At 37.1% G+C, this 11,970-nt stretch overlaps 1 protein-coding gene across 1 annotated transcript in view; it reads left to right on the top strand.

The window, feature by feature from the left end:
* The first annotated feature begins 5,837 nt into the window (after positions 1 to 5,837).
* The window catches only part of ZPLD1 (zona pellucida-like domain containing 1), a 23,292-nt gene continuing 17,159 nt past the window's right edge, over positions 5,838 to 11,970 (top strand). Inside the window, exons 1-2 of the mRNA XM_009875442.1 lie at positions 5,838 to 5,943; positions 11,469 to 11,689. Coding sequence (XP_009873744.1) covers positions 5,838 to 5,943; positions 11,469 to 11,689 — 327 coding nt within the window. The remainder of the gene's footprint in view (positions 5,944 to 11,468; positions 11,690 to 11,970) is intronic.

The following is an 11,970-nucleotide window of genomic DNA, read 5'->3' as shown; positions in this document are numbered from 1 at the left end:
AGGGTTTAGAATGATTATTTCATTTCAATTCATAAGCAAACTATGGATTGCTTCTATATAAACATATTATGGTCATGTATTTCAATTTCCTATGTAGCGTGCTGATCAAAATTTGAAGTCTTTCAGATTGTCCCAGTGATTTTGATGTGACTTCATTTTGTGGAAAATTAATGACTTTTTATCAGTTCGTTTGACTTTTTAATCCTGTGATTGTTTTAAAAGTACTGGAAAATAAACCAGGATTTTCTGGACTTTATACAAAAGCTTTTGCTTTGGTCCTATTTTTTTAAAAGAACTATGCAAAAATATTTTCCCCAGTCTCATTTTGAATTTTCAGACTTTACTTATTATTTAGTCTTCATTAGGAAAGCTCCTGTTTGGTTCTGGTGGAACCTTGAGTAAGGAAGGGCTCCAAGCTTTGTCTCAATATTTAAATACAAAACTAATGTAGTATGGAGCTAATCCAGGACTGTTTTTAAATCTCAAGAATTGTATGGGAATATATGACTAGCAAATAAACACAGGTCATTCTGGGACAGAATAATACATGCTGAAGGCAACTCTATGCGTGGTCTTTCTTACATAGTCTACAACTGCTCTTTGTGTTCTGAATAGCTATGAGACACATTAATTTACCTATTTAAAACTATTTTACAAATTTTTGGTGGGGATAAATCAGCTGGTTTTGTACATTCTAGGATGCACTGGTCTCTGAGGTTCTTAGCTTTATTATTTTCTTATATATGTTAAATTATTACATTTGTTGTATTTCTGTTCTGTCTGCCCTCAAATATTGTAATTTGGGGAACATAAAGTTTATTTATAGATTTAGCTCTGTCATAAACTTTAGTCCTCTGTTTAGGAAACTTCTGACCTTCAAGATGTGTATATGTATATGTGCTTCTACATATGCCACGTATGCATGTGTGTGTGCATGTCTGCATATACACATTGTTTTCAGCTTTGCATGTTTTCTTGGTATCAGAAATGGGATGGCACTATGAAGCCTGAAATCAGAGAAACCTGTAAGAAAAGAAATACTGTGTTAAAAGTCTTGACACCAAAGATTTTCCACAAGCAGAGGGAAACTTCATAGTTAAAATGCATTTTAAGGTTTTTCACGTGTCAGGTGCCCTTTTATCTATAACAATCTTTTTGAAAAGAAGGGAATTATTAGTGTTTGGTAGGCTTCTCTTCAAAACAGATACTGTAAAGATCCAAGTCTTATTTTCTCTGCATCAGAACAACCAAGGAGATAAAGTGGAAGGCAATAGTGAAAACATGATCTGGATAATTGGTTACAATGGGATCTATATGTTAAAAGAGAAAGTTCTACTGGAGGACTTGAGGAAGAGAGGTTATCTTCTGTTTTTGTTCACCAGCTTAATTTTAAATGATGATAAATCATCTAGTCTGTGTCTGGAAGCAAAGTGGTTCTGGAAGACCTGACAGCAGTACCGTTAGTGTACTTCACAACTATTCACAGCTGTAGTGAAGATGCAGAAGCAAGTGTAGCAGTAAGACAAATGTAAATCAAAAAGACAAGCAGCTGTTTTGTCATAAGATGACTGAGAAGTACTCATGGAGCTATATAATAATAATTTGAATATATTTTTTATGACTAAGTGGAGTAATGTTTCTATTTCATTACTTGTAGAGACCTAATGTGCAATGCTAGAGAACGTTTAGGCAGTTACTAGGTATGTATGAAACCACTTCTAATGTTCCACCAGCTTTATTGTGTGCTTATCATGCCTATAATTTTTCAGACGTTTTCATTATTACTGTTAACTAGCGTGTTTTGGGGTTTTTTAAGACTTATCTGTTCAGAAAGCATAAATAGATCACCATATTATTTTGCTGCAGAGTTATCACACCCTGCTAGTGAAAAAGAGAACAAGCACTCAATTATAGGATGTTCTTATAAAATACAGGATGAATATTTGAAATAAATAATATATTCACAAGTCAGAACAGACTTGCAAATAAATTTCACTAAAAACGTAGGCCTGAATCAATGAATGGTGGAAATGGAAAATTTTTGAAGATCTTTTTAGAAAGAATGGATGAAGAAAAGAAATGGATGTTAGGTGATTAGAGAGGAAAGAAGAGGGAATACAGATAGGTCAAACCACTGCTTCTCCACGAAACTAAATTCCTAAATTGACAGCAAAATGGCTTTAAATTGTAGACAACTTCAATTTTGAAATTTAGCATGAATTTTCTGACATGATAAGGTTTATAAAAGCAAGGATAAGGGCTTTCTAAAATGTTAACAATTAAGTTGTTGCAACTCTTACTACTTTGTACTTTTCAGTAATATGCAGCACAGAACAGTAAGACCTGTGGTTGTGAGTCACTGCTGAATATGTAGACATGTTTGGTTCAGCAGGGATTCATGCTCTGACTATTTCAGCATTCTGGAAATTTATTCTGATTTTATTGCATTGGAACCTGGATGTATTGGGCTGCTTTTCTTTGGAACTGATTGGTTTAGAATCATGGTCACTGAAATTATTTACCATTTGGTAGTTCTTTACATCTCTGGCTGTCTCTTTGTCTATATCTGGCCTTTAAAGCTCTTTTGTTTGAAATAGATGTCACTTGAACTTCTTTCATGTTACTCTAAGTCCTGCACACAATTTTTTACCTCCACTCCCAAGTCAAGGGAAAGAACAATTCCCTTGCTGAACAGAAAATACCAGACCTTGCTTGGAAGACATTCTTTAGTGGATAGGCAGAGGCAGAAACATTTGGGAGTTAAATTACTTAAGTGACTATGACAGGATTTTTTGAGATGATTTATGCATTTCAGTGAGACAAAGCACTACACTGTGAATACCATAAATGAAACATGGCACATCATGTAACCATTAAGGTCTTTAAAGATGCTCAGCAGAGAAAACTGGAATTGAGTTCTGGAGAACATAGAAAAAAACCTCTTGGTATGTTGGTGAAACTTGGTATGGGTTTGTTAATTAGGAGTTTCATGGATAGAAAGGATCACATTTCCCTTGTAGTAGGTATTGGCATCTTTGGAAGCACAAAAGTCTTCTTAACAGCACCAAGAGCTGTAGTCCTTGAAAAAGCCTTAGAGAATTGCATACTAAGTGGGGAAAAAAATAGTAAAGGCATATATCTTCCATACAATTTTGACTCCAGATTATATATCACCCTGTACCTGCATGCTTCATTTTTTACATGCACTTTTAATTTCATATTCATGTACAGTCAATCAGATTATGATGTTTCTGTTACTATTTTGATAATACATTTATGCTTCTTTAATTGAATGAAATGTTCAACAGTATCAGTATGGTACAAATATTTTGTTTAGGATGCCTTATATATTTGGGGGACTGAAGTTTTAGACATTTCTATGGAGAAATAAGTTGCCAGGGGACTTTAAGAACAGGCTGGAAAAGCAGGAATAGTTACTTTGATTTTTGTTAGCGCAGGTAGATAAGTGAGGTTGGCCACTCAGGGTGCTTTCTAGTTCTGCAGTTCTCTTGAGAAATGAAAAATAATGCATATTCCTGACTTAGTTAACAGAAACCAACAGTAGTCATCTCAGCTGGTGATGTGAATCTGCAGGTTAATCCACACGCAGATGATGAATAGCCAGAAAGCAAGTAAGACATTACTGGTTGTGTTAAAATCGGACTTGTTCTGAATACAGCTAGAGATCTAATGTTATAAATACTTCATGTCTTAACTCAGCTTTGTTCCTTAGCAATCATCTCTCATCCTCTGAAATGCAGCAGCAGAAGTTAAGTTTAATAATTAAAATTTTAGAATTTATTGTAACCACTTCTTTTCATCTAAAAAAATAGCTACAGCTTTGTCAGTGTCATCTTTCATTAAATTATTTTCAAACAGTTTTAGCTGGATTTTTTTTTGTTAGCAAAAAATACTGTGGCAGTTAGAGAATTGAAGCCAGATTTAGATCTTAGTAAATTGCCCTTGATTTATACCATTGTAATGGATATCAGAAACCAGCTCATATACAACAGAACAGTAATAGCCACTTTATTGATGTAACTATTGTACAAGCAGAGGTAAGGCTCCAGTACACTGGAGGAATGCCAGTTTTGCAAAGGAAAAAATGCTTCTTTCAGAAAAAAACTATGAATTTTCATAGTAAAAAACCAAGATGCCACCTTACTTCTCCATCTGAGTAATGGGAGGGGTGAGGAGATCATGAAAATACAGAGGTTTCATAGCAACCCAGTTAGAAATTTCATTTTGTTTCTTATGTTTTCGCAGTTCTTCATCAGCATTAGCTCCAAGAGCTGTCAACCTCCACAGGAATCTAATGGAAGAGAAGTAGAGGGAGTGCTTTCATTTGGAGTTTTGTATCCACCTGAAACTAAATGGAGGTTGCATTGTTGCTAGAGGTCATGCTTTGAGGAATTTGTGCAGAACTTGCTAGGAAAACTGATTTTTGGATATGATACCAAAAAGATACCTGGTTTACAAATCATGCATGCTTAGCAGGAAGCTGGTGTTTCCAATTCTTCATTTTTATTGCATGTGCTTTCAAGCTGAATTACTCAGGAGTGAATGGCTTTACATTTGAACACGCCTTTGACTTCTTAGTAGAGTTAAGCTAGGTGTTTTGTTGTAGTTTGCTGTCAAAGAGCACTTGGGAGTGTCCTCTGTGGGTCTGTCTTCCAAGACAAGCCTTTGAATCTCAGGTTTCTGTACTCTGTGAGTCTGATTTGAAAACTAGCAGGAGCCTTTCTGTTAATTTGAGCAGAATTTAGCTCAGCCCACTGTGTAGCCATGAAAGACCCAGTTAAGAGTGAGGCTTTGTCTCAGTGTTTCTCTCCATGTGCTATTGCCAGCTCTTCTCACCAATGCATTGACAGACAGATAGGCTGCATTTAGTTGTGCTGCAACTATGGACTTCAGAAATGTTCTTTGATGTCAACCTGGAGAAAGGTGATGCTCAGAATCTCTCTGTATCTCTGTAGATTTTGGAGAAAGCAAACCTCCTAAATCTTAGAACTGCTCAGTTCCTGTCTAGGTAAATGGAAAGCATTGCTGTATTTGAGATCCGCATCAGCAGATCACATCTGCACTTGTATTCATGAGCAAAAATCTTTGACATATTTTTGACAAAAGCATGAATCAGATATTTTTTTGGTTGTGCTAAATATCACAGGTGGTATACCTTGGTTCTTCTCTCCCAAGAGGAATAATTACTCAAGATGCTAGAAATTTGTGTGTTCTGATCTCTTTGTCTGTTTGCCAGATGTAATTCAAGTAGACGAAAGTGTTTGTGCCAGCTCTGTACATAAGCTCACTGCAATGGCATGCTTGCTTCAAAGAACAGAATTTTGGCAAATAGATATGAACCGATGAACTGATTTTTATTCTGGGATCATAAGCCTGAGAATTGCTCAGCAAGCCATTTATCTGTATGGTTTTCAAGGACTTGACTAAAATAAAACTATCGTTCCAAGATGTCTTTCTCAAATAATTTTTAAGTTGAAATGTCAAAAGAGCTGTTGGAGTTTAAATATTTAAGCAATCCTGACCTATCAATATATTTTAGGGATTTTTTTTTTCCTTCTGTGTCATCCTTGAGCACTTCCTTTTTGCCACAAGTTATGATTAAAAGCTGTGGAAGTTAATAGAAATTACACATTACTCTGAAACAGAGACATGGGCTCTGCTGCCTGTGGTCTCTTTCCCACAAGCTTGTGAGCTTTATCCTCAATGTCTTTGCTGGAGACCATCACCTCCCATGTGGTTAAGTGTCTGCAGTAAGAGTCTTTAACACGACGAACAGATGTATGTAATAACCACCTAATGTTTTGCTAGGTTTTGCAATGGAACAGGTATGGTTACTGCTCCTGCTGACGATTAAAGTGCTTTCAGTGACTGCTCAGTTCAATGGATACAACTGTGATGCTAACCTCCATAGCAGGTTTCCTGGTAAGTGTTTAATAGAGTTTTTTTTTTTCTAATGGCATCTTTATTGTCTTGGTTCAAAGCAGTGTTTGTTTTTAAATACAGAGCTTTAAATCTGTCTGAAGCCTGGGGATAGGACTCCACATTAAGTGAGTGTTAACTATCTTGGTGACAATGAAACTCCTCTAATGTTGCACTTTCTTCCCAATTGCACAATGCGTCAAATTCAGCCTAGTGGTAATGAAGACAACTTCCCTCGCATCTGTTGGATTTGACCTGCTTTTCCCAGAGCTCTGTCCTGTCCAAGGAATTCACCAGATATCCTGTTATTGTAAATGTTCTCTATAGATTTAAGAGCCCGAAACTTCTATCTGGGTTTTCTTTCATCTTTTATCTGGGTAAGAGAATATAATTATGTCCTTTTAGTGACATATGGAAATATATATCCATTTTTGAGCAAAATGAAGCCTATGGTGCTTCAATTTGGTGCCTCAGTTTAGTGCCTCACTTCAAGTGCTTTTTTAGGGACAAATGAAGCAATGGGACATATCTATGTATAATATACCCTCATGCCTCTGAGAAAATGGGAATTAAGTAATTTTGGGGACTGGAGCTGTTAATACAATGAGAAATAGAAATGAAATGTCAGTCTTAGTGACACATGTATCGGAGTTTGCTCAGCTAAAGAATGCTTTTAGTCTCTGTTACATTGCTTATCCTTCCTGCCTCAGTTGTTTCTTGGACAGAATAATGGTAATAATAATAATAGAAAAGGCTGTGAATACTGGCTTGCTCACATCATTGTTTCTGAGGTAGCAATTGAACAGTATAGAGATAAACTCTGAGTATTATGCTATAGTACTTTTCAGTGTTGTTGCTTTCTGAATAATAATAGTTTTGACTTTTCTTCAGGAAAGATCATAGAATCATAGAATCATAGAATGGCCTAAGCTGGAAGGGACCTTAGAGATCATTTAATCCAGCCTCCCTGCCGCCAGGGACGCCGCCTCTCAACTAGATGAGGCAACAAATGGGGACCATCTCTTTTATTAAACTTGTCAGCAGAAATCCTGTAGACTGTTTATTGTTGCCTGTGTTACCACCACACTGCTAGATGCTTTGTTGACGTAAAGACCAACAATGGGTTTGACCCTTTTTCACTTAGTTGATGTGAATAGGAAGAGTAGAGAAATAGAACATGCAAAGATGATCAAATATGTTGTCTCCATCCCTGACAAAATCACCATTTGACTATTTCATAAAGTACTTCTACATTCCACTTCTTATGTAAAAGTTTTTCAGTCTTGCCTCCAAAGCATGAATGATGTGTGCCTACCTGCCCCAGATCTACCTTTCATAGTTTTTCAAGTAATTGCTTTTCTGTTTCATGCTTCTTGAGAGGACTGCAACAACTAGCAGGAAATTTAAATTCCTCTTTCTGTGCTTTAAAAATTTTTCTCTGGTCATTTTTTGCACCAGCCCTGTGCCAAGGTTTTATATTTGCAGTATGATACCCCTGAACTGAATCCAGCTTCTGTTGTGGGGCCTCTTGCAGTTCTGCCTCATGAAGAAAGGTCATATCAGATTCCATGTCTGCTGAATCTTAGGGGCTCGAGAGAAAATCTGTTTGGGTTACAAGTAAACAGATATTTTAAAAGATATTTTAAAGTAAATGCTCATCACTCATACTGCCTGTAGGAGCTGAGAGTGGAGTCGTCTTGCTCTTTCTTGTTTGTGATCTCAGAAAGTGAAGATTCAAAGGCTGGAGTTTATCAACAGCCTTAGTGCTGATTTTGAGAGCAAGGGGAAAAAAATAGCTTCTTTTTGCTAGTCATATGTTTGAGGTGGAGGTATAAAACAGAAAACTTTTGTCCCCATATTTGTCAGGTATTATTTTCTGTATGCAGAAGGGACTACTAGGTCACAAGCTGGGGCTACTGGAGCTGAGCGAGGCTGCTAGAGCTCTGTTTTCTGGGGCCAAGAACCCCAGAAGCTGGGTGAGAGAGCCTCTCCATGGACAAGGGCCTTACTCTGGGTACATTTACTTCAGAAGTGCTTGGTTCAGGCTGCGGCTTTGGAGGTGCTGGCCTCACCGCCTTCAGAATTCAAATGTAAGGGGAGTGGTGAGACAGAGGTCAAAAGGAAAACGCTTCAAAACAAGAATCTCTCCAGGCTGAGATACTCCTCAAAGAACCTGCTTATGGGTTGACTTTCTTCCCATTCCTTATTTGTTCCACACAAGGAATCTTCATTGTTGTCGGCTGAAATTCCAAACATGGGGCAAGAACAGACTTTCTTGCTGAGGTCTGTGGTGTGCAGATACCAGCAAAACCGTTGGGTTTTGAAGTTGTCTGCTCTTTCTCTTTTAAATGTTATGAAGAGCAAAAGTTGTCTTCAGCAAAGATGAGAAATTAAGCCTTCCTAAAGGAACCTTGGAGCTCATCCATTTTTCATTTGTTTGTGCTTTTATCATTCATTGCTTAGATGACTTCTTGAATAGGGATGGTACTGCATAAATAGGATGATAAATAATCAGGCAGGACTTTTGTTCCTGCAATTTCAGGTTTGTTTTAAAGTGCAGGTATGCAGTAGCTGGCGAGGATGAAGGAATCTACTGCCATATTTGTGACTTTTTGTACCAAAGCTAGACGTATTCTAGAAAGTATTAATAAGGTTAGATCCTGCCATCCTTGAGAGAGTTACCTGGAGAGAAAAAAAAGCTTCAGTTTTGCATTGCAGTAAAGCATAGCTTTTAGAAGGCTTTTGGGGGATGGAGCCAGAGCAGACCGGCTCCTCTTCAGATGAGAAATCACAGCTTTGATTCAGGGGGCTCTTGCTGTAAATACATAGTGAGAATTTAGTAGAAGCTAAGAAAATATTGCAGATTTTTCACATACACTATGCCTTTTAATTCACTATCAAAGCAGTGATTTGATCAAAGAGGAGGCTCATGAAGAGAAGCTTATTCTGAAGTGTCTTTACACACCTCTTCTACTGGAGTGATTTTTGTCAATAGTGTTCTGTGACAAACTCTTGTCCTCTGCAGGTTTTTTGCTGCCTGCTCTGAGGTGAGCCTTGGCAACGTGTGGAGGCGTAGCAGAGCAGAAAGAGGCAGTGGAGCTGTCAGCATTTGGCTCATGTTGCCACGAGTCTGTCCTTGATTCAAGGTCCCTGTTTCTGTATTACCTATGTACCTCTTGAGGTTTACTCTGTTCTGCAGGTGGCAACCCTGCGAGTACTGTTGACTAGGAGTAGTTGTGTGATTTCAGTGAGAAAGAAGCCAAGTGATTTTGCCTGTATGGAAAGTCCGAGACAAAGAGGTTGTTATATTTAAGGCTCCGTCAGCTGGGTGACATAACCTTTAGACCATTGTTCCTCTCTTACTTAGAAAGCCAGAAGCTTTTATAAATATTTTTTGTTGAAATATATACATGTATAGGAATAATATCTATTCTCCTAGACTCGCAAGAAATGAACTAGACATTTAGTATTTAAAGCATCATTAGATCATTTGTGCCTGGTTTCGGATTAATTTCTGAACAAATGATGTTATTATAATTCCAGAATGGACTAATTTGGCAACAGTGCTTCCTTGTAAAGCAGTGGGCAGAAAAGGTTCAGTTTGGAAAGGTCATTTGTCCTCCTGTATAGCACAGAAGTTGTTTTTGTACTGTATGGTCTCATTTCCCTTAGTGTCAAAGGAGAATTTTGCAAGCGGTAATGATACCTTAACAGGTGAAGTAATATCCTGTTTTTTACAAGACTTGAAGTGAGGTATAAAATTAACTGTGCTACTTTGTATTACATCCTGCAATTTGTTACAATCTGACTGTTTGTTCATTGGTCCGAGTAAGCATAAGGCACGCTGTGCTGTTTGCTTTTTTGTACCGTTCCCTCTACCTTAGTATACCAATTAAATGGATCATTACGATCCTCACGTAGTGAAAACCAAGGCATGCTGCTTCTTGATTTTTGTGCATTATATTAGTGGAACTACGTATATGCACAAGCCAGGAGAATTTCATGCCAAATCACTTCAGCTCCTGTCTTGCCTCCAGTACCTTTCTGCCCAAATGTACACCTAGTGAGTAACATTTATCACCACATTAGCTCAGGACTGAGTTTAGCCTGTCATTTCCTGCACTTGATCGTTTTGGCTTTAAAGCCACCATTAAAGCTGTCTAAATTAAACTGTTTGTGCTTCCGTACCATGGGGGAAGAGCTAGTTCATTGTAATGGAGATTTCATTTCCTCTGTGTTGTGACAATGCAGTGAAACAATTCATTTGAGCAGGCTTAATGGTGTAGTATTGACTTAAGTTGTTCTGCAATTTTTAATAGCACTTAATCTTTAGGCAGATGTAATAAATGAGTTGTTATATAAAGGAGTAATGTCTGTGTTTAATACGATGCAGTATGTCTTTTTGTAAAGCAGTAGGGGGAAAAAACAAAATATCCTCGAAGTCATCTACAGGGCGAGAAGAGATTATAGATTAGCTCAGTGGTTTGAGCGCGGTGCTGACAATGACAACACTGAGGTCGCGGGTTTGATTCCCGCTCAGTCCCCATGTGTTGCCTGGTCTAGTCGAGATGTGGCGTCCCTGCCCATGACAGGGAGGTTGGACTAGATGATCTCTTAGATCCCTTCCAGCCCATGCCATTCTATGACTATGATTCTATGAAAAGCTATGTCATAACTCTAAAGCAAAACAAACTATTGCTTGTGCCTATATCCTAACCTGATGCTTTTCCATTCAGGTACATAAAAATCTTCAGAACTTTGAAATAAAAGGTCAAATTCATTCAAGACGGCTTTTTGCTGCTTTTCAGAAATTGATCAGTTGTAACAATTGCTGTTTTCTAGGTCTTTTGTGTTGTCATAATATAGAGAATGAAAAATTGCAAGATGCTTTTTAGTATCGATCATTATCTTTCAAGAGCAAACTGATTTTTCATTAAAGCTAAAGTTGATGGCTCTAAAAAAAAAAAACAACCTAAACCCAAAGAAACAACCCACAGCCAACATCAAAGATACAATAATAAATTGCTCTGATATGCTGTTGATTGTATTTCAAAGTCTGCACAGGCTGAGACTGTGGTCTCATACAAAGTGGATGCTGGACAGTCTCAGACAAACACACATGAATTCCATGCCAGAGCAGGCTGGAAGGCAGAGTTTGGCCTCCTGAGTTTTTCAAAATCATTGGAAATTTCTGTTCCGAATATTTAACCACTTTTTATTTTTCACTCTATTGCAGCGCTTCGGTTTATGAATGTATTACTAAATGATTTGCTGAGGAATTTTAGAATAATGATTTTGTTGTATAATAGACTATGTTGCTATATTAATTCTATTTTTTTTCCTCAGTGAAGCTGTAGAGTCTAATCTGTTCTTCAGAATAACACAATTGACCTTTATATTCCAATATTTTGCTGAGACTGGGGTCTAAAAATTATTGAAAGAGAAGTTGCAGCACTAGATGAATAATTATTTGGTGATTAGTTGAAATATGTCTTCTTACAATGTCCTTCCTTGTATTCTTCTTTCAGCTGAACGAGATATCAATGTTTTCTGTGGAGTACAGACAATTACTATGAAGATAAATTTTTGCACAGTTCTTTTCTCTGGTTATTCTGAGACAGATCTGGCACTGAATGGGAAACATGGGGATGCCCACTGCAGGGGTTTCATCAATAACAACACCTTTCCAGCAGTGGTCATTTTCATAATCAATTTGAGTACTTTGGAATCCTGTGGAAACACTTTAGTGGTAAGACAAAGTGAAATTGTAGCTTGGCTGTTTATGCATAGAATCAAGTGAATGGCCTTGACAGCATTTTATCTTTTATAGATAATACTTACTTTATCTTGCCCAGTTAGAAATACATTGCATACATCAAAGAAAACAAGGGAAAGTAATTAATTTATGATCTTGAATACTAATGAGAAAAAGTGGTATGATAAACATTTGTCCTCTGATTACAAAGTGTATTTTTAATTTTATTGATTTTCTTCAGTGTAAAAAATATTTTTTTTTTCCAAACTATTTCT

This window comes from Apaloderma vittatum, unplaced genomic scaffold, assembly GCF_000703405.1.
Source record: "Apaloderma vittatum isolate BGI_N311 unplaced genomic scaffold, ASM70340v1 scaffold3348, whole genome shotgun sequence".
NCBI lineage: Eukaryota > Metazoa > Chordata > Aves > Trogoniformes > Trogonidae > Apaloderma > Apaloderma vittatum.
The sequence above is the reverse complement of the archived record's forward strand: the minus strand, read 5'-3'. Positions and strand labels throughout refer to the sequence as shown.